At 35.4% G+C, this 26,357-nt stretch overlaps 1 protein-coding gene across 2 annotated transcripts in view; it reads right to left on the minus strand.

Annotated features, from left to right (window-relative positions):
* The window catches only part of LOC149963091 (telomerase reverse transcriptase-like), a 65,854-nt gene that overhangs the window by 23,702 nt on the left and 15,795 nt on the right, over nt 1-26,357 (minus strand). For both annotated transcript variants that reach the window (XM_090170471.1, XM_090170470.1), the window contains 11 exons: nt 25,638-25,705; nt 25,453-25,521; nt 20,824-20,902; nt 19,022-19,127; nt 18,794-18,881; nt 17,772-17,842; nt 13,992-14,099; nt 13,667-13,763; nt 12,449-12,606; nt 11,581-11,643; nt 6,401-6,501 (listed from right to left, as the gene is read on the minus strand). In XM_090170471.1, the coding sequence (XP_090026597.1) occupies nt 6,401-6,501; nt 11,581-11,643; nt 12,449-12,606; nt 13,667-13,763; nt 13,992-14,099; nt 17,772-17,842; nt 18,794-18,881; nt 19,022-19,127; nt 20,824-20,902; nt 25,453-25,521; nt 25,638-25,705 (1,008 nt within the window). The remainder of the gene's footprint in view (nt 1-6,400; nt 6,502-11,580; nt 11,644-12,448; nt 12,607-13,666; nt 13,764-13,991; nt 14,100-17,771; nt 17,843-18,793; nt 18,882-19,021; nt 19,128-20,823; nt 20,903-25,452; nt 25,522-25,637; nt 25,706-26,357) is intronic.

Below are 26,357 nucleotides of genomic sequence, written 5' to 3' on the forward strand. Positions count from 1 at the left end.
AGTTTTCACGGTGAAAACCTTCCCCCTACCAGGGGCGCAATGAAACCCCATGTATTAAGAGCGCATTACCTGCGCTGCGTTTGGAAAGGTTCGTGAGAAAATCACCCGCGCTTACCACTTCCAGAAAGCTCTGGATGGAAACTAAATGATAGCAACCCGGGACGCTACGAGGCAGTTACAAGCTTCGAGTTACCGGCACCCGAAGCTATCTTAGAGCTTATAAAATGCGGGTGTAAAAGTGGCTGTAAAGGCAACTGTTCTTGTCGAAAAAATGAACTCCATTGCACAGACGCCTGTATATGTGCTGATAATTGCCAAAATGTTTTTCGACTTAAACAAATTTCCTTTTTTTTAAAGTGTCTTTTTTCCCAAAATGATCACAATATATGTAAATAGTCAATCGCGTTACTTACCTGATAAAAATTAAAAAGTACTTTTTGTGATGTTAATTATTTTTTTTATTAATTTCTACATCTCCAGTAGTATTGGTAATTAACTATATTTATTTGATACTGCAATAATATAACTCAATAGTAATACAAAAACCTAAAACAAAATAAATTATTTATCATGAGTGGCGAGATTTATGATTTGAGGGGGTATCTTAAAAAAATTCTCGAAACGTTATTAATAAGCCTAAAGAGTAATTTCATATGTTTTTGAAAGCCCCGAAAACTTTTTAAAGTAAATATTACAAGCATTTAATTTTTAAAAATATATATAATTGTTACCACCAGCCATGAATGAGATTTAAGAAAAGGGGGAATGAGAGTTATGACGCGCCCCTCCTAAACGCCACTGACTGATTTCAAAAAATTAACATATATGCGCCACACCTTTAGTAAGCAAATGCCATTTAGAGCAAGTTTTTTAGTTAATTAGTTGCTTTAAAATAAATTAAAAACCATTTTCCGAAAAGTGAAATTTCGTCCCCCATTTTCACCCCCTTAAACGGACCTGCCAAAGTGGTAACATTAGTTTTATTTTTTGTTAATGACCCTTATATTATAATCTAGAGTTAAATCGCTTTTTATAGAGCATCAAAGTGGAATTACAATTTCGCCTGTACTAATTACACAAAATGTGTTTTAGGTATGATTTTGAAATTTGCAGGTTACATAGAGGGTGCAGGGGGACAAATGACAATGAAAATTTCAATGACCTTGAACCAAGTCTTCAAGGTCATTCAAATTTTATCTCGAGAACCATTAGGACTAGAAGAATGATTCCAATTAGAAATGTGTTCTAGGTTTAATTTTAAGTCTAATCAGCTTTAACCTGAACTAATTTGACCAATGGGAAGCCAATAAATTTTAGACCAAATCCATAAGGTCGTGTGTGCTATCTAAACAACACTTGACATTTAAGGGCTTATAAATTGTCGTGTCACTCTAAACTGAGTGTGGGAGTTCGAAATCTGTAACTTATGCTGACCTTGAAACATTAGTTCAAGGTCATACACAATTTAACTCGAGAACCATTAGGATTAGGAGAATGGTTCCAATTTAAATAATGCCCACCAAGGTTTTTTAAGTCAAATTACCTTTTACCCGAAGTAAATAAACCAATGAAATTCCAAAATAAACGTTAATTAATTGATTTAAGACGTAACAGGTATTTTTAATAGTAAAGCAATCTCCATGGTAACAGTTTTTAAAACAAATACTTGGTACGTCTTAAATCAATTAATTAACGTTTAATTTGGAGTTTTATTGGTTTATTAACCTCGGGTAAAAAGTCATTTGACTTAAAAAGCATTGTCGGGCATTTTTCTAATTCGAACCATTCTCCTTATCCCAATGTCTCTCGAGGTAAATTCTTGAATGACCTTGAACTAATGTTTCAAGATCATCATAAATTACAAATTTAGAACTTCCCCTCTCCGTTTAGAGTGTCACGACAATTTTGATCCATTAGATCTGGTAGTTTTTGATTTTTAAGCCCTAAAATGTTGTGTCTTAATTAGAATACCACACACGACCTTATGGTTTTGGTCTAACATTTCTCGGCTTCTCATTGGTCAAATTAGATCGGGTCAAAGTTATTTAGACTTAAAATTAAACGTAGAACACATTTCTAATTAGAACCATTCTTCTAATCCTAATGGTTCTAGAGATAAAATTCGAATGACCTTGAAGACCGGCCTGGTTCAAGGTCATTGAAAATTTCATTGACATTTGTCCCCTTGCACCCTCTGAGTAGCCTGCAAATTTAAAATTCTTACATAAAACACATTTTGAGTAATTGGCTCTGTATCGTTTTTTAGTTAACACCCTGTATATATCGATATATAACGTTAAACAAGATGGTACAGGAAATAATAGGTATCTCATCTCCAGGGCTGTTATCGTTGAAAGCCCAACCTGACGCGCAATACGCCGAATAATGCGATAACCCCTGGTTGCGCAGTCACCCGGAAAAATGTTTTTCTATTAATTTATTATTATTATTATTATTAAAAATATTTTATTGTTCTCTGATTTCTTTAAACATCACAGGTATTAAGGGCCAGTCAATAGTCAATATGTCTACTTACAAGGAGATTACCAGGTGTAAAAATCCCATGCTTTTTTAAATGGAGATTTTTTGTTTAGTTCTCAAAAACATCTTGAGTTGCCATGGCAACACGAATGCCCATTGAAACATTTCCTTTTGGGAATTTTCACACTACCATAAGGGCTACCTAATCCCCGAGTTTCAACAAAATCGGTGTGTTACACCTTCAGTAGTCTCCTTGTTAGTACCAACGCTTTATCTTAAAGGTCAACGAAATATCAGTGGCACATTAATTAGCCTTGTTTTGTTGTAGTTATTTTATTTTGTGTTTTTTTAACCTGTCTGAGTGAACTATGTTTACGAAGAGGTTTTACATTCACCGTGTCTATCTGTATCGGGGCAAATAGTCCGTGAGCCAAGCGAGTGGTTGGTTTCATCTGGCCGGGCAAAATGTGAATAGTATTTTCGGTTTGAGTATATTTGATCGATTCCCAAATGATCGAACGGGTCCCATTTGATCAAATTTAAATTTGATCGAATTGCATTTGATCGAACGAAATTTGATCGAAAGCTACTGTAGGGTAAAACTACTAGTTTTTGGGAGTAAATCGAAAAGGCAACATCTGGTCAGAATGAGATACAGTAGACTCTATGAATAATAATTATTTCTTTACACTGTACTAAAGAAAAATAACCATAGTACTTCCCCATATAAGAAACTAAAACAAACAACAACCTGAGCGCAGTGACGTAGAAAACAAAATATTATCTCGGACATAATTAATAGAAAGACCTATTAAAAAAACGAACTCTGTACCTAATTTTTAGCAATACACAGTTAGAAAAAAGAGTTTGATTATAAACCCCCAAGGTTCTTAAAAAAAATTCCACAAATTCAAACCCTCCAAAACCCTTTAACGGAAATTTTCAAACCCACAAGGCTTAAAAATGAGCACTTTTATGATTATAAATTGAACCATTAGAAACCCTTTAAAAACTTCCTAGGGTTTGCAACTACCCCCCCCCCATCCCGTGTATTTATAGATTACATTAAAATTTATTAATTTAATTTACGGCTTGATAACAAACTTTGGCGATTGCATCGGGCGCGTCTCGAACCCAAGCCCTCTAGCACGACAGGCGGGCGTTTTACCACAGAACCACCGAAAGATGTATGATTGCAACGATGTTTAGAGAAACCATTTTGGGGAAAGTCCGTCTTCCTTTACGTTTTATGAAATAATTATGCGGCTTGGTATCAAATTTTGGCGTAGATGGCGTGAGATAGTTTAAAACGTGCAGGGTTTGAAAAGGGTTTTAAACAGTGATAAATTATTATTTTTTTTTCTATAGGTTCTTAAATTGGAATCCTAAGGGTTTTCCATTGACCTATAGGGGTTTCCTTTAAACATTTAAACCCTTTTCAAACCATGCAAGTTGCCAAAACAAACCTTAAGGGTTTATAATTTTTTCCTAAACCTTTTTTAAACCCAAAGCAAACCCTAATAAAACCCATGGAAACCCTTTTTTCTAACTGTGTAGAAGGGCCGTGAACGTGGTCAGACCCCTCGTATACAACGGTGCATACGCGCCTACGGCGCGCGTACATCAACCTAACCTAACCTAACCTAACCTGACCCTATTTATATATATCAAAAACAACGGGCCGTTATCGTCGATTTCATAAAAAAATCCATCATATAGTGTATAAAGTAAAAATCTCTTCATCTTTGTGGCTTAATACATTTAAAGCAATGAATTATTCCATCATTATTCCTTCTGCACTTCATATTGACATTCGGTTAAATAAAAACATACCAACTGGTACTATAAATACTTTTGAATTCGATCAAATAGTATTCGATCATTTGAAGGTTCGATCTTATGAACAAATGACAAATGGGATTCGATCAAATGGAATTTCGATCAATTGCAACGTATAATGATCGACTGTCGATCACATATTTTTCGATCAAATGGACCGTATTTTCTGAAAAGTCTGCCACTGGGGAGAATGGGAAAAATTGGTGGACGGTTCGGACACACAGCTTTCCCTCCAAATGGGCTTCGAAAGGGGGAAAAATCCAAATTTCGCCAACCTTTGAAAGCTTATAGCTCTGCAACCACTCATCCTAATTACTTGTGTAATAGCTCATTCGAAAGCTTTACTCAAGCCAAATAACTATTGTCAAGTTATAGGCTATCTCGCTTAGTTCCGAAGATATAGCTCAGCTGCGATTGGAAAAACCTCAATATGTTCAATGAGAACAATATACTTTGAAAAAAAAAGTCAAATTTGAAAATCAATTTTATTTTGTTATACAACATTTACACGTTACACTTATTTTTAAGCGTTATTCTTCGTCATCAGAGTCGATAATCCCCATGTCCTCTATCATATTGGCACAATCTTCAAGAATACATGCTGGAGAACAGCGAATGTTATTTACCATACACTTGCATATAGGCAACTTGCATTCTTTCTTACATTTACAAGCCATTAGCTCCAAAACTGAATTAGGCGCAGACTGTGCTTTCATCTAATTTACTTTTATTTCGCTGTCGTCAATTATCCATCCCTGGCCATCTGGACTTGGTATAGCTGGTTGTTTTTCCAAACTTCTTCGCCAAATAGCCGCTTGATAGTTTGCGCGTCTCGAATGTCGGTAAAGTGCATCCTTGCTCGGAGGTAGCCGACTATAATCTACTTGAACTTTCTTCAGCCTAAAAAGGTCATAGCGAAGATTGTTTACTGAACTTGATTTTGAGGTGGTTGCGTACATTTTGCAAGTAAACTCTCTAAGTTTATCGAAAAGATCGTCTTCTATAGTCCAACATTTCCCTAATTCTGACATCGCTTTCTGCATGACGCCATCTATCACTTTAAACTAGACATTTTCCAAAGGCTATTACACAAGTAATTAGGATGAGCGGTTGCAGAGCTATAAGCTTTCAAAAGTTGGGGAAATTTGGATTTTTCCCCCTTTCAACCCCCATTTGGGGGGGGGGGGAAGTTGTGCGTCCGAACCGTCCACCAATTTTTCCCATACTCCCCAGTGGCTTTTCAGAAAATACCATTCACATTTTGCCCGGCCAGATGAAACCAATCGGGCTAAATTTGGCCTTTGGCTCACGGACTAAAAGTGTAATCACCGCCTTCGCATTTTTTGAAAATGTGGAAAAGGTATTTCCCAAAAACCGTTCTTTCTTCCATTGGGTATAGCATAAATGTTGGTGCGATTTGTGGGTTTGTATTTTGTGCTGACGTATCTTGGAGTGCTTGTAAGTGTTGTTTGTGTATTATGGGGTACGTTGGTGTGTTATTGCGTGTTGTTTATGTGCTATGGCGTATGTTGGTGCATTTCTACTCTCCGTCTGCTACTAGTTATTGACTTTTGGGACGTACCGAGCGCTAAGGGTTACATTAATTGTCTAAGCATCCAAATGGCAGGGTTTCGATTAATTGTTCACGGTATACGTATCATTATCAATTTTCGAAAGCGTATGGTGGGATTTGATCCCCGACCCTCCTGCTTGGCAAGCGAGTGTTCTATCATAAAACCACCGACTGAAAATTAGAAATTCAGCTTAAGCGGAAGCGTATATTAATATTTAATAGAGTTTTACATTTTAATTCTTAATTAAATATAACAAGATTTCGTGTTCAATTTAAATTATTGCGTAGAAGAAATTAAAATGTTGCAGCTTATCTATTGAATAAACACATATCTGGCGATCGGGATTTGATTGATAATGATTCAATGTAATAGCCTAACTTTGATTGTAATACACCATTTATTTTAATGTTAAACAACCAAAACACTGCGATGCGGTTGAGAGCTGGAGAGAAGCTATAAAGAACAAAATGAAAATCTTAATATTGTTTTAAAAAAAAGATCCTTACTCGTATGGTTCCTTCTGGATTTCTCGATAAAATGACTTGTACGCGTCGTAAATATCAAAATTATTTTTGAGATTAGAGCCATATCTTTCAGAATGAGCTACCTGAAATTAACGAAAGATTTAAAAAATATATAAACAGGAATTAATAACTGCTATACTTCAAATTTGAACGAATGTTCATTACGGGATAAAGTAATACGGCTATGTTAAAAATGGTATGTAGGGAATAGAGCGCTTGACTAAAATAGCATTTGTTAAAATAGCGTTTTCAAAAGCGTGCTTTTCAAAACAGCATTTTGTTGCAACGGCGCTTTGTTAAAACAGCGGTTGTTGAAATAGCGTTTCTCAATACCGTGGTTTGTCGAAAGAGCGCTTTGTTTACTCAGCGTTTTTTGGTTAAGCGTTGCTCAGTAGAGCGGTTTGTCAAAACAGCTTTTTCCATAAACAGCGTTTCTGAATAAAGCGTTTCTCAAATTAGCGATTTTGAAACAGCGGTTTTGGTCAAGACAGCGGTTTCTTAAAATTTATATGAATTGACGATGGAAAATGTATAACATACATATGAACTTCAGGGGTTAGGTTAGGTTAGGTTAGGTAAGTTTGCAATACTAACTATCGGCAGAAACCATTAAGTAATGAAATTTGCCGAAATTCCAGAAAAATATGTATTACAATAGGCCTATATTATTAGTGCTATAGAAAGCAGCGTCGTTTTGGGAAACGCGGTTTCGACAAAATACGGTTTTGAGAACCGCCGCTATGACAAAGCGCCGTTTGAACAATTTGTTGTTTTGCGAAACGCTGTTATGACAAAGCGCCGTTTGAATAATTTGTTGTTTTGGGAAACGCTGTATAAAGAAACGCTGTTATGACAAAACGCTGATTTGAAAAACGCTGTTTTGGAAAATGCTGATTAAACAAATGCTGTTTAGGAAAGCGCTGTAGTCCTTACAAATCGTTAAAAATGAACTTGGATTGCAACTCGAAAGAGCTAACGTTTAAAGCACAGAAATTATCGTGGTCAACCAAATGAACCTCAAAGTTTTTCCGGAAATACCAAAATGATTTTCAGGGTTCGGGTTGCTAGATCAATTTCTGGGTTTAATTCCAGAAATAGAATTCGAACAAGCTTTTCATACTGGGGTTTAGAAACGAGAGTGTCTTGGGGCATGATACCCAATAGTTCTTTTACAACGTCCCCTTCTGCGATTCAACCTCTGCCCTTTGTACCTAGTACTGTGTCTCTTTATGCTTTTGATAAATTTACCTGTACCCCACAAGATATTGTTCTCCTTCTCAAAAAATGCAAACAGACAAATCATCTGGTTCTGACGGCATACATCCCCTTTTGTTACGTAATTGTGCGCCCTCTCTTGTTGTCCCCCTTTACCTTCTCATTTCGTTCTCCTTTTCGAACTGCGCTTTGCCTCCTTCCTGGAAAGAGGCGATTATCACTCCAATCACGTATGTATAATCAAGAGTGTTCCCATTAAAACTACTCTCTATGGGCGGGATTTGGGAGTTATTGTTGATCCTTGCTTTCTAGCCATGTAAACAAAGTATCGAAGAAGGTTCGCTTTATTACCGGTGTTGTTCGTTGCAATCTTTTTCTCGTTCTCCCAAGCTCATCCAAACTCTTGAATCTTGGTTCTCCCTCATCTTGATTTTTCTTCCCAATCTGGCGCCCCCCCCCCTTCAATCGGACCTCCTAGCTCTTCAAAAAGCTCAGAATGCTTTTGCGATGCTTAACCACAAAATTTATACTCTTCCAGGGCCTTCTCATCTGCGTTTCCATCGTATTGACCCTGTCCATATGCGCCACAGTTTTAATGACCTTTGTTTACTCCATGATTTTCTTACAACAATCTAACTCTAAATTTGGATGATTTCTTTTCTTTCAATTTCTCCCAAACTATAGGTCATTCCCTCAAAATTTCCAAGCCCCTAGTTTGTTCTACGCAGCGCCAAAATCATTTATCGTCAATGATTGGAACTCTCTTCCCCTAGCAATTATTTAAATCCCCAATAGCCACACTTTTCGCCGCCATGTATCTTGCGTGACATAAATTCCCCTCAAAATCGTAATAAAATAGAATAAATTTGTATTTTGTTACCGTCTGCGCGTCTCTAACTCAATTGGCATAAATCGATGCTCAAACAAAAGCCAGACCTCATTTTTAAAGCTTTATTGAGCAGATTTTAAATAAATAAATACCTCATCCTGCTCTGAATCTAAGAAATAAATATTTCTGGTGTTGTTCGGATTTAAGTAATCAAGATAAATGAAGTAATTTTAAAATTGTGTATTATCAATATTATACAGTGTTTAATTATTTTCTTATAATTCTAAAGCCCCATTTTCGTAGCCACACCAAATCTGCTTCACCTTCTTTTGAGTCTGTCAATATAACAGACAGACAAAATATTTTGCAAATATTTATTAGATTCGAATTTATCGGGTGCAAGGTTTCGGATATGATATTTTCAAAACACGTTCATGATATAAAACGAGCACATTGTGTATGCTTTAGATTTACTTTTTAACTTTTGACACCGTGATAGTTTTATTTTTCATATTTAAATGTGGCTCTTACGTCACAGTTTTTTACTTTTAAAAGTCTACGCGCTGCAGCCTCAAAGAATAGCTTTTTTTTTATCACGCGTGCTAATAATACAGGGTGTTTTGAATTGCTCTGATGGGCATTTGTTTCAGAAACTGCAAGAGATAGAGTTGCGAAATTTTCAGGGATTTATTTCTAGTGTGGGATCGCTTTAAATCCTAAATTTCGGTAGGTGCTAGAAAAAAACGTTTCAATGAGAAAGTTGTACAGTGCTGGCGAAAATTTTCAAAGAAATTGGTTTCATTGGAAAAGAACACTTATTTCACGAAGATATGAGCTGATGAAAAAAACAAGCTGTCCATAGGGGCCAATAGCCTTCGCATTTTTGTACGTAAATGAAAGAAATTAAATTCCTTAAAAAAAGTGCATGTAATTTACCAAAACGCCAATTTAGACCTACAGTAGGCCAACTACGCACAAAGGTCAAGTTTTCAATTAGTATTTAATGTTAAATCTTTTTGTTTTCGACCATTCTCTAACGTTAATTTAGTCTAATCAACATGTCACTAAAATATTCTCGTGATCAGCGCGCTTTTATGGTCGAGTTATTTTATGTTGAAGCCAATCGTAACGCGCATATGGTTAGTGAATTGTTCACCGTTCGATATCCAGATAGAAGACCAAGCCACAACAACGTTCTTGGAGCTATTCGTGACTTTCAGACTTACGGACACGTCAATCCCAGATTTCGTTGACCAGGTCGTCAAAATATCAACGTGGAAAACACCGTTCTAGCCTATTTTGTTGCGTATCCTCGAGCAAGCGTCAGAAATGAAAGCGACGATTTCGGATTATCGACGAACTACGTGTGGACCACTCTTCACAATCACAACTTCCATCCGTATCGAGCGACCGTCCACCAAGCTCTGCACGAAGGAGATATGGAACATAGATTTGATTTTTGCAACTGGCTAATAACCATGTCTGATGAGAACCCAAATTTTATCAATCAAATGCTGGTGACCGACGAGTGTTCCTTTGGGAGAGATGGGCCTTTCAACCATAAAAACACCCACATGTGGTGTGACGAAAATCCTCACTGGGGTTTTCCTCACGATCATCAACAACAACTCCGACTGAATGTTTGGGCGGGTTTGCTTAGGGATCGAGTTATTGGCTCATTTTTCCTCCCAGCTCGTCTTAATGGACAACGCTACTTGGCGCTTTTGAAGAACGAAATAGCAGACGCTTTAGAAGATATTCGACAGGAAGCTTACAGACAGATGTGGTACCAACATGACGGCGCACCACCCCACGGACCTTGATGTGTAGTGGAGCATCTAGACAACGAGTTTTCTCAGCGTTGGATTGGCAGGAACGGTCACGTTCGATGGTTTGCTAGGTCTCCGGACCTAACTCCCATGGACTTTTTCTTGTGGGGGTTTATCAAAGCGCAAGTTTACATGATGCCCGTTGAGAACATCGAATATTTGCGTCACCGAATCATTGCAGCCTTCGAACTTGTCACTCCTAATATGATCAGACGCTCGTTTCTAGACATGCGTTATCGTGCAAACAGAAGTATCATAGAACCTCACTTTTAAAATTCTTTAAAAAAATTCGAATAAAATGTTCAATTAAATCGTTCAGACAATTCTTTCATTTACGTACAAAAATGCGAAGGCTATTGGCCCCTATGGACAGCTTGTTTTTTCTTCAGTTCATATCTTGGTGAAAAAGTGTTATTTTCCAATGAAACCAATTCCATTGAACATTTTAGACAGTACTCTACAACTTTCTCATTGAAACTTGTTTCTAGCACCTACCGGTGAAAAACTATTTTTTACAAAAACCCGAAATTATTTCCGATTTTTCTGAAATTTAGGATTTAAAGCAATCCCACACTAGAAATATTACCCTGAAAATTTCGCAGATCTATCTCTTGCAGTTTCTGAAAAAATGCCCAGTATATTATATTTGTTTATTTTTTAATGACCGATTTTAAAAATACGTTTTTGCGCGTGACAGTACCTTTACATTTTGAGGTATAGCACGCTTATGTGGCTGCTTTAACACCCTATAATGGTAGCGCATTTTCAGGCGCAAAATGATTCTTAAGATCCACCAATTTATTATATTTTACAGAAACAACCATGGACGCTGGTTAATTTTTGTATTGTCCAGATTCATTTGGGCGTTAAGTTGAAATTCTAGTGTTTCTAGAACTTAATTTAATTTATGAATTTGTTGAAACGTTTTAGCGTTTCTAGTAATCCACCTGACACGGTCTCCCAGTACGCTCCTCCCCTTAATACTCAATAATCTCGGCCCAGTTTCTCATTGGAACCCTAAAACTGCCGTCTTGCGAAGCCGAGAGTAAAATACTTTAATTAATGTATTGAAAATAATGGTTTAATATGTATAATTTTAATTTAATAATTAGATGACATGACTAATACTACTTAAATAATTTAATTACGTTATAATCTGTGGCTATCATTTCTTCTATCAAACTCAGGGTGTTGCTGGCTGTAAAAATAGTTTTTGGAGTAAAATCCAAATAACCGAGACTCTAGTTGTCAGTTGCGAGACGAGAAATTGATTCGGTCAAAAAACTTACTTCGAGATAATTCAAATGCTGTCCGAAAGCTTTCATCATCCAGTAGATATCTTTCTTTGCACACTGTGATGAAATAACGAAAACAAAATGAATATGGTTTGACCTATTCACAAATCTTACTTTGGGCGAAAATAGGGGGTTCCGAGAAACTAGTAAAAGCGTCTACATAAATGCCAATGAAGGTTTCAAGTATTAGTACATCACAAACATGAAATGAGGTTCTTCATTTTAAAATATCGACCGTAATTTAATTTTCTTACCTACATTACATAGGCGAGCCTAAGGCAGTGCCTGACCTGAAATGTGTCTGGGAAAATAGGTGTGAAAAATTCCGTATTAAATTAAAAATAAATATAAATTGATATGAACTATTTTAAATAGTTTTGACTGGCTTCAAATTGAGATTACAATTTTATAATAGGGCAGCCATCAGGTATTTAAACCAGGGGATTAGAAGACGTCAACGCATAACTCAAAAAATTGCTACTTTCAATAAAGATACTGCTATATTTAAAATAACGATAAAGCTGTGTCTTTCACTAACAAGGAGACGACCCGAGGTGTAACCCACCGATTTTGCTTAAACTCGGTGAATTAGTAGACCTTAACGTAACTTCAAAAGTTACGCTGGACTTATTGGCCTTGAATGAATGCTGAATGATTAAAATAGTACAATGATTTGATTCAAGGGCCGCAAAATATTTCGATGGCTAACCTGCCTTAAAATCCTTATCTTGATACTTGGATTTTGTTTAACTATCGATTGCAATAAGTTTTGAACTCAAATCGAAAAGTTTATTCATAACGAGTCAAAACGTCAGTTAGCTTGGTAGATTAAGACTTGGGAATGTTTAACAAAATGACTTACTCTTTTCAATTTATTTCTGGAGACGTTAATAATGGGTCTGAAGGATTTTGGCTTTGAAATAAACCTTAAGGTTCCTGGGCCGTACCAATTTCCACTCTCTTCATATTCCTCGACTTCACTTTTCTCGAGCAGTTGTAATCTACCACTCGTAACCATATCTATTAAGTAAAATATAGCCCAAAATTTTAACATTAATATATATAAAATATATTTGTGTTACGTGGTTTTTGCTTTTCAGGATACCATAGGTATTTTAATTATCTTAGGACAGCACCAATGATTATTATATGATACTACGACGGCCAACATTGAGAGCGCTAAACAAATAAAGTTGTCCGTGCTACGAGATACCTTATATCCTTCCCTCTCGAAATTAATTATTTCGTGTAGAAAACTACACGATCGATTTGCATAAAAATTTTACGTAATTCGTGTTTCGACAAAGTGCGTGTTATTAAAAATTGATCACAAACGTAGCGTGATGCATCATCGCGTATCACGAGTTGTAACTATCTAATCGATTCTTTGGACAGGTAGGAAGTTGGCTTCAATAAACTATGAATCTACAAATAATAAATTGCCAAATTACAGCGTACTTGTCTTAGCAAGAAAGGTCAGACCGAGGGGCTGATCACTAACTGTAATCGATGTACAAACTTGTAGATCTGACTGTACTAAAGTGATTACGTAACTGATTACAGATTTATCGTTACCAAAGGCTGTACTCAGTTTCATATGCCTTGGGAGTCATAATAACACACCTGTCTTGAAGGTTCTTTAAATTAAGAGTAAATCATTTAATTTCGCTGAGCGCATCAGAAATAATTGTAGAACTTTTACTAGGTAATTTTTGGAGTTAAAACCCAAGGTTGATAAAGAAAACCACGAAAGCCGCGAGTTTCCAGTGGAGTTGGCAAGTCTTCAAATTTGACCAAATATTTACAGCAAACGTCTGCTTCAATAATTTTCAGAACGCTCACGATCAAAAAATACTTTGTCCAATGATATACCATCAACGACACGTATAACCAGCTATTTTTTGATTTTTGATTGAGCATTTCAACATTCATTTATACAAAAAATTTGAAAATGGGGCCCATATAATTTCAAAGTTATCGATTTTAATCATTTTTGAAAAGCGCTGAGTAATATTGTAAAACTTCGATGTTTCAAAAGAGTTTAATAAAACACTAATAATTTAAAATAAATAGCACTTACAGTTTAAAATTTTCTGGTAGATTTTCTGATAGAGGGGTTTTCTGTAAAAGTAAGGACAGTAGTTCGACGTTGCAATCTCCGTTATATAGAAAGCTCCCTAAAATTTAAGGAAAATTATAGTCTAATTTTATAACCGATGGGGTAAGACACTCTGCGAACTCGGTGTACACTGCCGTACCTTTGACAGTGCTAAATGAAACTCTCGAACTCTTAAAAATATGTACCTTTAACAGTGCTAAATGCACGAATTCAGTGTACAGATTATCTGAGACTGTGTTACCCCTCGTTTATAACATAACCCAATATATTTTAAAAATGGGCTTACTTTTAAAATTTGAATAACATACTCCAGAAAAAATTGGATAACGCAAGAGAGTTGCGCCAATTGAACACTGACGTCACGTTTTTGATCAAGCCAGATCATATCCTTCGTCTGAACGAAAGAATAAACAAATATTCAACAGCGTTAATATACATGTAATATATCAAAATACTTAAAAATCCAAATCTTTTAAATTACAGTTCATTGTTGGTTCGTATTAACGTAATAAAACTAATTTTGTTATATAATTGACATAATAAAACACTATTATCACTAAAGCGACCACAATTAACGGAGTAGCCTTAAAGAGTCCTTTATTTCTATAATAAACTCTGATACCAGTGGCGAAAACCATATTTTCTTTTAAAAAAACATTATCTTAGTTCAAAAATCAAGCAACTCAAAAAACAAGATTTGAGTAAAATGTTTTAAATTAAAAAAAAATGTTTTAACTAATGCTTTTTAAATATATTAAAAAAAGATAACTTTTAAACTATAAAGAGATCTACTTTTCATTAAAGCAAAACAACAATTATCGTAAGTTCAGTAACCTGGTTTTGGAACTATACATTCTAGAATATATAATTTTTTTAAGCCCGTGGTATCATTTTACCTACTTTAATTATATATTGAAATCAATTAATCAATACACAACTTAATCTCTCACCACACAGCACTTATGTACTTAGGACTTCTGTAACTTGCAGTGTTTTCTTAATCTACTCTTGCTGTCCGATGAATGTTCGTTTTCCAGAGATGGCCCTTTCTACTACACCAAATAACCATATGTGGGGTAATTTTAATCCTAATTCGGTATTCGCTCAGCATCATAAGGTCCAATTTCGACATAACTTATGGGTGGGTCTGGTCGGTGCTCAACTTATCGGCCATTTTTTTTTCTAAATCGTCTGAACTTGGAGTTCTTGCAGTACGAAGTAGAGCAAAACAAGAAAACCACCAATGGTCGCTTGTTTGTATTTAACCGCCAGTGTCAAACTTGTTATTATCTATGAGCTTATATATTTCGTCTTTTTCAACCGAAGCTACTTTATTGGTACTTTTCCAAATTTCGTTGTTTAGGCAATGACGTTGTGTGAACTGTTCTTGTCCAAAAAGTTGGGCTACAAGATTCAGTCGAATAATAACGCCTTTACAACGAATTTCAGATACTATAGAGCAAAAACAGTCGGCTCACCCAAGGTCACGAGGTCGTTGCTACACTAAATTTTAGCAGAAATGAATGCCCAATTAATAATCAATGTTAATTGCTCAGCAATGATGTAATACAGACTAAAATTTGCCGAAAACGAACGATTTTCTTTTGTAAATTAACTCTGATATATTTGCTTGCGAAGTTAGCGCCCGGTGCAGAGACGTTTTGCGATTCCTGTTAACTTTAACAGGATCGTTATTTTGCGATTCAGATTTAGCGAGCTGTTTATATTGCGATCCTTGCAATCGCGGTGCAGAGACGTTTTAGCGATTCCTGTTATTTTGTCGAATTTTTATACCAAAGTCACGGACCAATCCATTATATTTCTTAATAAAATATATTTATATAATATAGCCATGCGCTACCTGAGAGCAAAAGTCAAGTAAGTCGAGATACGTGACTATTGAAAGAAATTCAAAATAAGAATCCTCGAGTGTTTTGAAATTAAGGTGACTCACAAGGAGAGTACCCGAGGTGTTTATTGCCGATTTTGTTCAAAGTCGGTCGTAATGTAGACCTATATGAAATATAAAAATTCCCAAAAGGAGACGTTGCACTACCCATTCGATTTGCTATGGCAACCGAAAATGTTTTTGATCACTTAAAACAATAAAATCTCCATTTAAAAAAGCATGGTATTTTCTCGGTTTCACTGGGTCCTAGCTACGAAAATTTTGAAATATTTGAATATCACGAAATGTGTAATTTGGACAACATTTAGGTAAATTTCATCAAGTTTGGGTAAATTGAAACATTTTTAGGGTAAATTTGTAACACATTTTGGGTAAAATAAGGAAAAAATCTTATTTTGGTTGTAAGTGGTCAAAACATTTTCGGTTGCAATGGCAAATCGAATGGGTAGTGCATTAACGTCTCCTTTTGGGAAATTTAATATCTCTTATAGGTCTACATTACGGCCGACTTTGAACTAAATCGGCAATGAACAGCTCGGGTACTCTCCTTGTCAGTACAAAATTTTAAATATATATTTCCACTCCATTTTTATCAATTTTCATTACTTATTATCATTGTTATTATGCTAGATTTCGAACTTAAAACTGGTTTTTCTCAAATAGCGGTTTTTAGACTTGCTTGACTCTTGCTCTAAGGTAGCGCATGTAAGGCAGTACATCAGTTTTTGAAGAATGAGAGGGTATCCAAAATATTTTTTAAAGCGATAAAATAGTGCCTGAAAATTAGTTTCTTCTGATGATATAATTTTCTTACTCTTATTATTTATTAGATTAGTTGCATTTATTACACAGTTTAATGGTTTTGTTATTTAAAAAAAATATTTTTATAATATGGTTTTTACACCTATAAAATAACGAATTAAAATAAGTTTTATTACTATTATAAGCCAACATTTTCCGAAAATAATTCTCTGTTAGAAAATTAACCATATCATTTGGTTTTTGGGCAAATATTTATTTCAAAACTTAGCTGATAGCAATTAAAATAAATGTAGTTATAAAATAAATCAATTAATAAAATTTTTAGCTAAATATTGATCACACGTAAAACAATGGTCCTACTTTTTGATATAAGTTGTTGTTTTACCAAATTCTCTGGCATTTACATAGTTTAGTCAAGGTATAAATTGTAACAGGTGATATAAGAGTGTACAATTAATTGACAAACACTCTTAAGGTACTACATCAAATTGACTTGGTAAGCTCTTGAGGCATGCCAAATAGACTTGAATATTCTAATAATATTTAATCGTAACTCCTAGTCTACCTGAGGAATGGTTTCTTCTGGGTAGATGGAAACTATTTGAATAGGTATAAACGCTGGTTCATAGCTAAAGATCTTTGAGACACTGAACCAATTCACCATGTAAGTACTGACTCATTAGTTAAAACCCACTGCATGCACTACCAGCAAATAAGGATCTATAAATAAACCAAGGCTTAGAATACACCCAAAGTAGTAATGTAAGATTGCAATGTCGATGACAGTGGCTGGCTTATTTTAGTGTTTCGTAAATCGTGATTGTGGTTAGGCCTTGGCTCTGACAATAATTTGATAAAAACATTTTTCGGAAAGCGATAATGAGCTAGAAACTCAAATTCTAATAAGATTCTGAACTATCGTGTTGTATTATTTATCTTATAAAAGTAGGTAAAAAGCGTTTACGTCTCAATTTATTTCCCGAGCTCTGTGCGTACCACAATCCGCCATTGTTTTTGCGAGCTTTTAGGCGGTTAGCGACTGCCCTAGACCTCTCGCAAAATAAACAGAACGCTTTCCTGTTATTTTTGCGATCGAGATGTCTCTGCACACCGATTTGGTGCGAAGTTCGCGATTTTCCGAAACCACGTCCCCTTTCTGTTAATTTACCGAGGAATCCCAATTTAGCGATTCTTAAAAACGTCTCTGCACCGGACCCTTAGGTTTTAAAATGGTAACTTTTGAAATCGTTGTTAAACAGAATTATGACTCGAAAAGAAGTTGGCAGGCCGTTCTCCTGCAATGCAAATCAAGTTATTTTTATTACACCTCTTTAAGGTCTCTAAATTTTTCAACATACATTAACACTGAACTGCAATGAACTATAATTTACATACTTTCAAATCGTGGGTGAACCAATCAACTCTCAAATGATCTCGAATACCAGCTGTGCAAATCCGTTTTATACCTTTAAATTAATAAACAATACAAGTTTAAGCAAGGAAACTATGGCATCTAAACATTTCGAAATAAATATTTATAAGGAGTTATGTCTTAATCCGTTGAATATCTCCAAAATAATCGAAACACGTTATTGACATTTCTAAATATAGACAAATATTTATTTAATTCAATTTTTTAGGTACATTTGAGGTAAAATATTATTTTGAACAGTACTTTTCAAGGTCCATGGGTCCGATTCTACAATTCTTCTTACGATTCATAAGGATGAAAAATTGTCCCAATAACTTGAAATTATCCTTATACTCGAAATTTCGTATTCTACTCTTATCCTTGAGAAAAATTGACCTTAGCTCAGCATATAACTCTTAACGCCTACTACAAAGTGGTCTCATCATAACTGCCCTACGCAAGAGTCCACAAGCCCGGACAGGTGGATTAGTCATACCCTTCAGAAAGGGCTCCTAAAGGGGAAATTAAATTTGTTGTAATATCTCCTCTAAGATAATCAAACTTCAAGAATTTCACTATATCCAATACTTATTTTCATAATTTAATTTAAACCTTAAATATTGAGGCCAACTTTCAAAGTGAATATCTAATTGAACTAACCTCCGAGATTAATTATTTCAATATGTCATTGTTTTGGGGCTAGGCCTCGTCCCACGTTAAAAAGTGATGCCAAAGCTACCGTCTCCTAACAAGCATTTCAAGGACAAGTTCGGGTAACGCCATTGTCTAAGAAGAGGCCACGTGGTCGAACACAAGGAAAAAATTCCCATGTAAGGAATCCTTATGGTTAAGGAGGGTTGTAGAATCGAACCACATACCCCTTAAACGAAGGACTGTACATGTAGGAACCACGTTCATTACACATTTTTGACTAATAACGACACAATGAAAACACCCTAGAGATTAAGACATAAACGCCCTGTATTTTTTTCGAGTCTAAACTTACGTGTCAAGAAAGTCTTTCTATTCCTCGAGCTGCCAAACAATTCAAATGGAATAGTGACGTAACAAAATGTTCTTACAAATAGGTACACCTGGAAATTTTTTAAATGACTTGATTAATGCAACAAATCAAAGAATATTGCAATTATAAAGTTCAGTGGCGAATTTCTAAATTTGAGTGGTGCAATTCAATATTAAAATACAGTCAAAAACTAAACTAAAAACACTGCACCTGATTGTGTGGAGTATATCGTGCTTGTAGTAAGTTTAGGTGATCATCATCGTTAAGTTCAATCATAGGGCAACATTTGCGAAGGCAATTCTTAAAATTTGTATTCCTTCAAAAGAAACGCTCCGTTAACTTTAAAATATAGAAAATCATATAAATAAAGTACTGTTGTACATACAAGTATGTAATTATTTCTAGTAAGGGAGAATGACTATGCTCAAACGTGCTGTTTCTCCATCACAATCGAATTACCCCCCCCCCCCCCCCGGGCACGAGTGGGGAGGGGATGGCAAATGTATGTTACCGGCGTGTACTTCATTCGCGTCAGTTTTAGATAAACAATGAAATACTAGGATGATTTGATTTTTAGGTGGAGAAGAGCTTACTCTTAGAGCACAAGGGGGATTGGTAGCATAGTTATTCTCCCTAACTTGAAATAATTACATTCTTATTTGTATTTGTAGGTAAATAAATTATTTTGGGTGACTTTGAATGAACCTTTGGAATTTTTTTCCCTGCGCAAAAGGAATGTATACCTGAACTCAAGGGCATATTTAGGGAGAGATTTTGAGGAACTTCAACCCCCTCCCTGAGAAACGAAGCAAGGGTGCCAAATGTAACATTGCTTTTAAGGCTCGAGAGCGCCACCCGAAATAAAATCATGGATACATATCTTAACTGGCAAGGCGATTAGGCGGATATAACCTGCAAAACAATCTTTATGTACAGTGGTGCGAAACATTTCTAAAGCCAAAAACAAGAGCGGAAAGAGCTGCAAACGATGGTGTTCCACACCAAATACCTGAGGTTATATTAACTATAATATCGCGGCCGATTTTCGTCTCTATCAATTTAACTTATCCTTCTGAAGTCAGATTATATTTATTTCTTGTCACGTGTTATATTGTTTCAATTATCTTCTAGATAAACATCATGTTGGCCACCAATTCACTACTCAAATAAAATAAACGACGACTCTGTAGTACTATTTCAATTTGCTAGCATTGTTTTAGAGCGATGACAATGAGATGTTATATTTTAACGCTTCTAGTTATTAACTAATGAACAACACAATTAAACCTGTACATAGCAGGATATCCTGATCGTTAAAAATTAATCAATAAACTTTTTCCGTTGCTTAAGATAATTTTTGGTCATTAGCTACTATTCGAGTAGAATCCAGGTGGGAGGTTTTTAAACGCAGGCTCGACATTTACGGATCCCTTTACTTAAACACGAAAAGGTTTTAAACGAAATATTTCTGAGATTCCAGTTTTTATAAAAGCTGTATATCATAAAAATATTTTCAAATTCAAATTTAAAAAATAGCAATATATCATAAAAATATTTTCAAATTCAAGTTTAAAGAATAGCAATATATCATAAAAATATTTTCAAATTCAAGTTTAAAGAATAGCAATATATCATAAAAATATTTTCAAAATCAAGTTTAAAAAATTGCAATATATCATAAAAAAATATTTTCAAATTCAAGTTAAAAAAATAGCAATTTTTTATTACTTTATATTCAAATGAAAACTAAGTGGTATTTTAACATTGAAATACACACTTTCGTCTTTAAAATTGTTCATTACCGAAACCTATGGGATTGGGCACCCATTAACGAAACGTTTGGGGACCTGTGAATTGTACACGTAGGCTATAACCTACTCGACCAACCCGCTGGCGGTGGCACTACAAGTAGTGCTATTCTAGCAGCAGCTATAATATTGTATTGAAAAAATCCACATTACAAGTAACATACTAAGAACAATAATAAATAAAAATACAATTCAATTACTCACTTATAATTATCCAAAAATGTCTTTGTTAAATTAATAAATCCAGTCCTTTTGGTAACTGACTTGACAATTTCTAGAGTTCCTACACAAAGTTGAAACGTCTTGTTAAAAAAACTCAACACCCTCAATATTCGTCCCCGTTCGGAAAGAAAGTGAATTTAATGTTTTATCTCGAGTCCAACAAAAAAGTGAATTTACATTTACGAGTGGGAGTCACTTTTTAAAAAGAAAAATAATACTAAAAACCAAAAGTCGACGGCGGATACACTGAAAACGGGAAGTACCTTCGTAAATTTCGTATAACAACCAAGAATGTATTATTATTTCAACAAATTTCTCAAAATTGTTCAAAATCACCATCACGCTCTAAAGGTAAGGTCCTTCCCGCTAAAACAATCAAATCTGACCAGTATCTCATTGGTTTCCAAGGACTGACGTCTTCCAACGTGATTAAAGCACACTCTGGTGACATTTTCCCTTTCCCCAGTCGTGCCGGAAGAACATGCGACCAGTATACCCCCGAACATAATCATTCTCCCCAAGTTGAAAAAAATACATTATTGTCACAACCCACATATTATTAATTCCCAAAATGCGCCTAATGTCCCAGTTATAAAAGTGCAAAGTGCGAAGATATTATTGAATCTCTTATATTATTTAAAATAAAACATAATATGAAATTTATTTAAACTTTCACTAGAAAAGATTTTTATTAAGACGAAATAAACCAATGACTAATCGCGTATGGTTGTGTTAAACCATTTCACTCTTTATACACACAATCCCTAAGGGGTTTGTGTAGCCGATGCTGCCGCCACCGTATTCCACATAACCCTCAAAGAAATATGCGTAGAAGGGCAAGGGTTATCTCAATCGAAAGGATTTATAATGATCTCGGGAGCATGAATTTTGGAGATCTGGGGCCCACATGTGGGCCATTTGAGCATTTCAATGATTTTTAGCAATTTTGGGTGGAATACCTTTCTTAAATTAGGTTCGATTTCGTTGAAAATTCATTTTTAGTGTTGGCCATTTCTGAATTACATTTATGGACTTATGGTCGAAATAAGAAAATTTAATTTTAAGTGAGATTTCTGACCAATTAGCGGGACCGCACAACCCGCGTACGCACTATTGTGATGTTCTAATTTTGTAACATTTCAAGATTCAGAATAGAAGCGCCATCTGTCTCCAAACATTTGATATTCGACCTTAGACAACTCTATGAACTTTCATTTGAGAACGAACTTATAATGTCGGCCAAAGGCCTTAAGCTTGTTTTCCACTGGCACGTGTTAGGACGCGTTTCTCAGTTTTGAAACGTTCAAACGTTTTTACGCGCGTAAAGAAAATAACATTATGACGCGCTCTAGTGGAAAACAAGCTTTAGACACCAAAAACCTCTATGAACTGTCCTCATTGTCTTCTACAGGGCTTTGGATATTTTTTGAGTGCTATTTAAAGCACCGCACGATTGTAATACAGGGTATTGGCTATCTTGACTATCGTTTGATAATCCGTTGGCTATACAATGTTATGATAACTTGTGTATTACTATTCAGGGTGTTGGTTATGTTATGTTGGGAACTTTCAGAGTTTATTTTTAATAAGGCCAGTTTTCTTACACAGGGGGTTTGTTATTATACCAACAAAATTGACGTTTTTTGATAAAAAAGATTCTACACTGGATGAATGACCAGGTGATTTGGATAGTTGTTAATGTACTAAGTTGTTGAGAAAGTGCTGCTTTTGGAAAAAAATCCATTTAGGTTGTTATATTGCGCTTATCAGGCTGATTGAAATATTGTTCCTAATGAACATGTTGATTGATAAAGCGTTGTAATTATTTTTTTGTAGAACATTTGATCATCAGTTGTTAAGAATTAGTACCCTGATTATGTTAATGGACCGGGTAATTGGGTAATTGTACAGGACGGTTGATATTCTTATGAATTATCACTTACGTTTTTTAAAGTGCACTTATTAATTTAATGTACCGGATGATTGAATTATTGATCATAATTAATGGACAGGGTGAGTAATAAAGCGTGGGCATGTATTTTTATTTGAGTTAAAATTACTCTTTGGTTGTTAATGCTTCGTGGGTTAGTTATGTCAAGCGACAGGGTTATTGAGATATTGCTTTTAATATATTGGATGGTTGAAAAACGGTAATTTTCGACCAAATTCCCCTTGATTTTTTATAGTACTTTTATAAAGTAAATGTGTAACGTTAAATTTTGGATTATTTTAAATCTCAAGATAATTTTGATAATGAGAAAATACTTTTGCTATTTTATGACCTATTTGTTCCTACGCTCTCTCCCAAAGAGCTTTTAGCTAGGGGTCGCTCGTGCGCTGGACGGCCGAGCTTTTAACCCCTCTTTTATGGCTCTGGTTTTACAAGCACACCAAGATGGTGCTTGATAACCAGAAAAGCGAATGGGGGTTGTAACTGGCCAGATCTCCTCCATTTCCACCGAGCCTTCCTTCATTTCATCTGTGTGTCGTTGCCCAATTATCCAACTCGCTCTCCTTCTCTGTGGGACTGCCGAAGAAGCCCCCTTTAGTTTTATAACCCCTGTCGAATTGACAAAGAAAGTATTGAGGTTTGCCGACTTTGCCAACAGATGTTTATTTCTTATATTTATTTGTGTACGCGTTACCAATCTTGTTGTATTACTATTTTTGGATTTTACGCTCACCCGTAATGGGTGAAAAGTGTTTTATTTTATGGTCGTCACCCCGAATGGGTGGAAAGTGTTTCATTTTATGGTGGACAGCTGGCGTCTTTCACCAAACCAACTTTGAAATGCGGGTGGTGGTTATTTATCCTTTTGTAGATGCCGGACCTTGGTGACGATCCCAAAAATAACTTCGTGGGTAGGGATTCGTCCCGGGATTCCCAGGGGCACGGGTCTTGATTGGTCCAAAAAGGATGCAATTCCAAGAGACCACGTGACCCCACTCATATTTAAACTGGACTCAAACTTTTTTTAAAGGTGCTCTTACAAGTGCGACCGAGGAGAGACTTGAGAGAATAAAATTGAAGACGGGTGTTAAGACACCGCGGTTCGCGCGCAACTTGTTGGACTAGGCTTCTAGTCCCGACGACGCGGAGTGCGTGCTTTTCCGAGAAGTTATCCCGAGAAAAGAAACGGCTTCGGATCCGTAGCCAACGTGGCCGCGTGTCCATTTCTCGCGCCACCGTCACGACACCAATCTCCGTTGGAACTCAACGCCATCTTGATGAGCGCCACCAGGACTAACGTAATCTAGCTTTCATGTATGTAAACATGTAAATAAGACTTGTGTGGGTATGTGTTTCTAAAAGTGTCCAATTTGATTTAATCGATTATTAACTGTTTTACTTTATCTATGATTAATTGTTTATTAAACATTGTCATGGCAAACCTCAATCCGAGTCTTCACTAGTATCTATTAAGCTAATTTAATTTAAATGAAATCCCCTAGACATCAAACTGACCATATATTGTAATTTCCTTATGTTAACTCGCCAACCCCAATAGTGAAAGTTGAGCGAGCACCCGGGCCTTAATTTATTGATGTAGTCCTTACATGATTTGGCTCCTTCCTCCTTAAAGGAACTTCCCGAGACCCGATACGTTCTACCGAGGCGTGCAAAGGCTACAAATGTAGAAGATGATTGAAAATTTGTCTAAATTTAAATTAATATTCAAAATATATTTAATACATCAGGGGGGTTGTGTGGCCGTGACATCTTGTTACTAAACATGATTATGAACTCTAAAACCATAAAAATGCGGTGAAATTTTAAAAACTAATGGAATCATTTCCAGCATTTATCGACGCATTTGAGCTTCGTTTATAATAACGTCCAAAGGACACGTTTTTCGATACGATTAAAACCTTGGTTCTCAAGCTTTGTCATCTCGTGGAACCCCATTTCAGTTTCAAACTTATCGTGGGAAAAAAAAGTTCGGTATTTAATTTTTTTCTGTTGAAAATAATTCTATCATAGCACACCTCAAAATCTTGTGGATTCCCTAGAATTTGAAATGGAGTCCCATTTGAGAATCACTGGCCTAAAATAACCGTGCAGGAAATATACAGCTGTGACTTTGGAACATTACACGTGCCAAAGTTATGCGTTTTTTGGGCCCGCGAAATGGACGCTTCCATAAAATCATCCCCGATTGTCTTGCCCCCCCACGAGCATGCTGCCAGAACTTTGAAGAGGGAAATTATCAGCTTCAGAGAAACAATAAAGAAAAATTGTAAAATGATAATTAAATATCAGGTTTTTGATGCTAGGACATTAGCTTAAAAGTTCTGGGAAAATATTTTTAATAAAAGATTTATTAACATGCAAAACTTAATGCAAAATTAAAATGAAATTAAAATGGAATATAGGTACGAAATAATAAAAAACGGAGGGGCAGATCAATCTGCTACAGTCTGATCTAATAATTAAAAATAAAATTTAATCATGATTTAACCATTTTAGATATTTATACATCCAAAGCTACATATATTTGGTTTTAATTCAATTCAATTTCAATTCAATTATTTTATTAAATATATCTTTTAAGAAAGTGAACTGCCCCTTGAGAAAAATGGAAAATAGTGAACGATCAAAACAAAACACACCTTCAGGAAACATTACGTCAAAGATTTTCTGGCATCCAGCATCATTGGAGGGAGTTTCGTGCAAAGGAACTAATAAGAAGAATTAATAACAAACCATAACGGCCATTTTGGTCGTGCCAATAGTTAAAGAGTTTAAAATGAAATAGCGTATAATGAACAGTAATAAACGTAATTCTAATACTTACAATTTGGGAACGTTTCTCTAAAACTTGCATAGTGGAGAAAGTCGAACCTTCGAATGGATTTATTTAACCTGAAAAATGACCATCTTAATAAAACCTAATTAGCGAATCAGAAAGCGCATTATTAAAGTTTGTAAATATTTGGGAAACCTTCGAGCGTTAATCGCCGGGAAGGTCAGATTTAAAAAACACAATCATTATTCCTATCCTAAAAAAGGGAGATATAAACGACCCCAGTAACTACCGACCAATTGCTCTTCTTTCTGTTTTAGCTAAAATTTTCGATAAATGTTTTAATGTCCGTTTAACAAATTTTGTAAACAAATTTAATCTGATTTCTAATGAGCAATTTAATTTTAGGCCGAATAGCGGTGTTGATTACGCAATTACGCACGTATTCAATAACATTTTAACAGCATTGGACTCCTCTAACACTACGGTAGCTGTTTTCCTTGATTTAAAAATATAATTTGACTACATTGACCATGAACGCTTAATACTCAGACTCCATATTATGGGAGTTTCCATTGATGGCTAAAATCTTATCTCATAGAAACATTAAAACCAAGATAAATCATTCGTTTTCTAGTAATCAAACTTTACGATGTGTGAACATCAACGAGTACTCGTCCTTTTTTGAGGTCGAGGAGAATACTCGTCGATTACCGAGTAGCAAAAAATTGCATATTCGGATACCCGATTACTCGAATAAGCTGCTCTCTA

Source organism: Leiobunum rupestre, chromosome 1, assembly GCF_980474605.1.
Source record: "Leiobunum rupestre chromosome 1, qqLeiRupe1.1.hap1, whole genome shotgun sequence".
In the NCBI taxonomy this organism is placed as follows: Eukaryota; Metazoa; Arthropoda; class Arachnida; order Opiliones; family Sclerosomatidae; genus Leiobunum; species Leiobunum rupestre.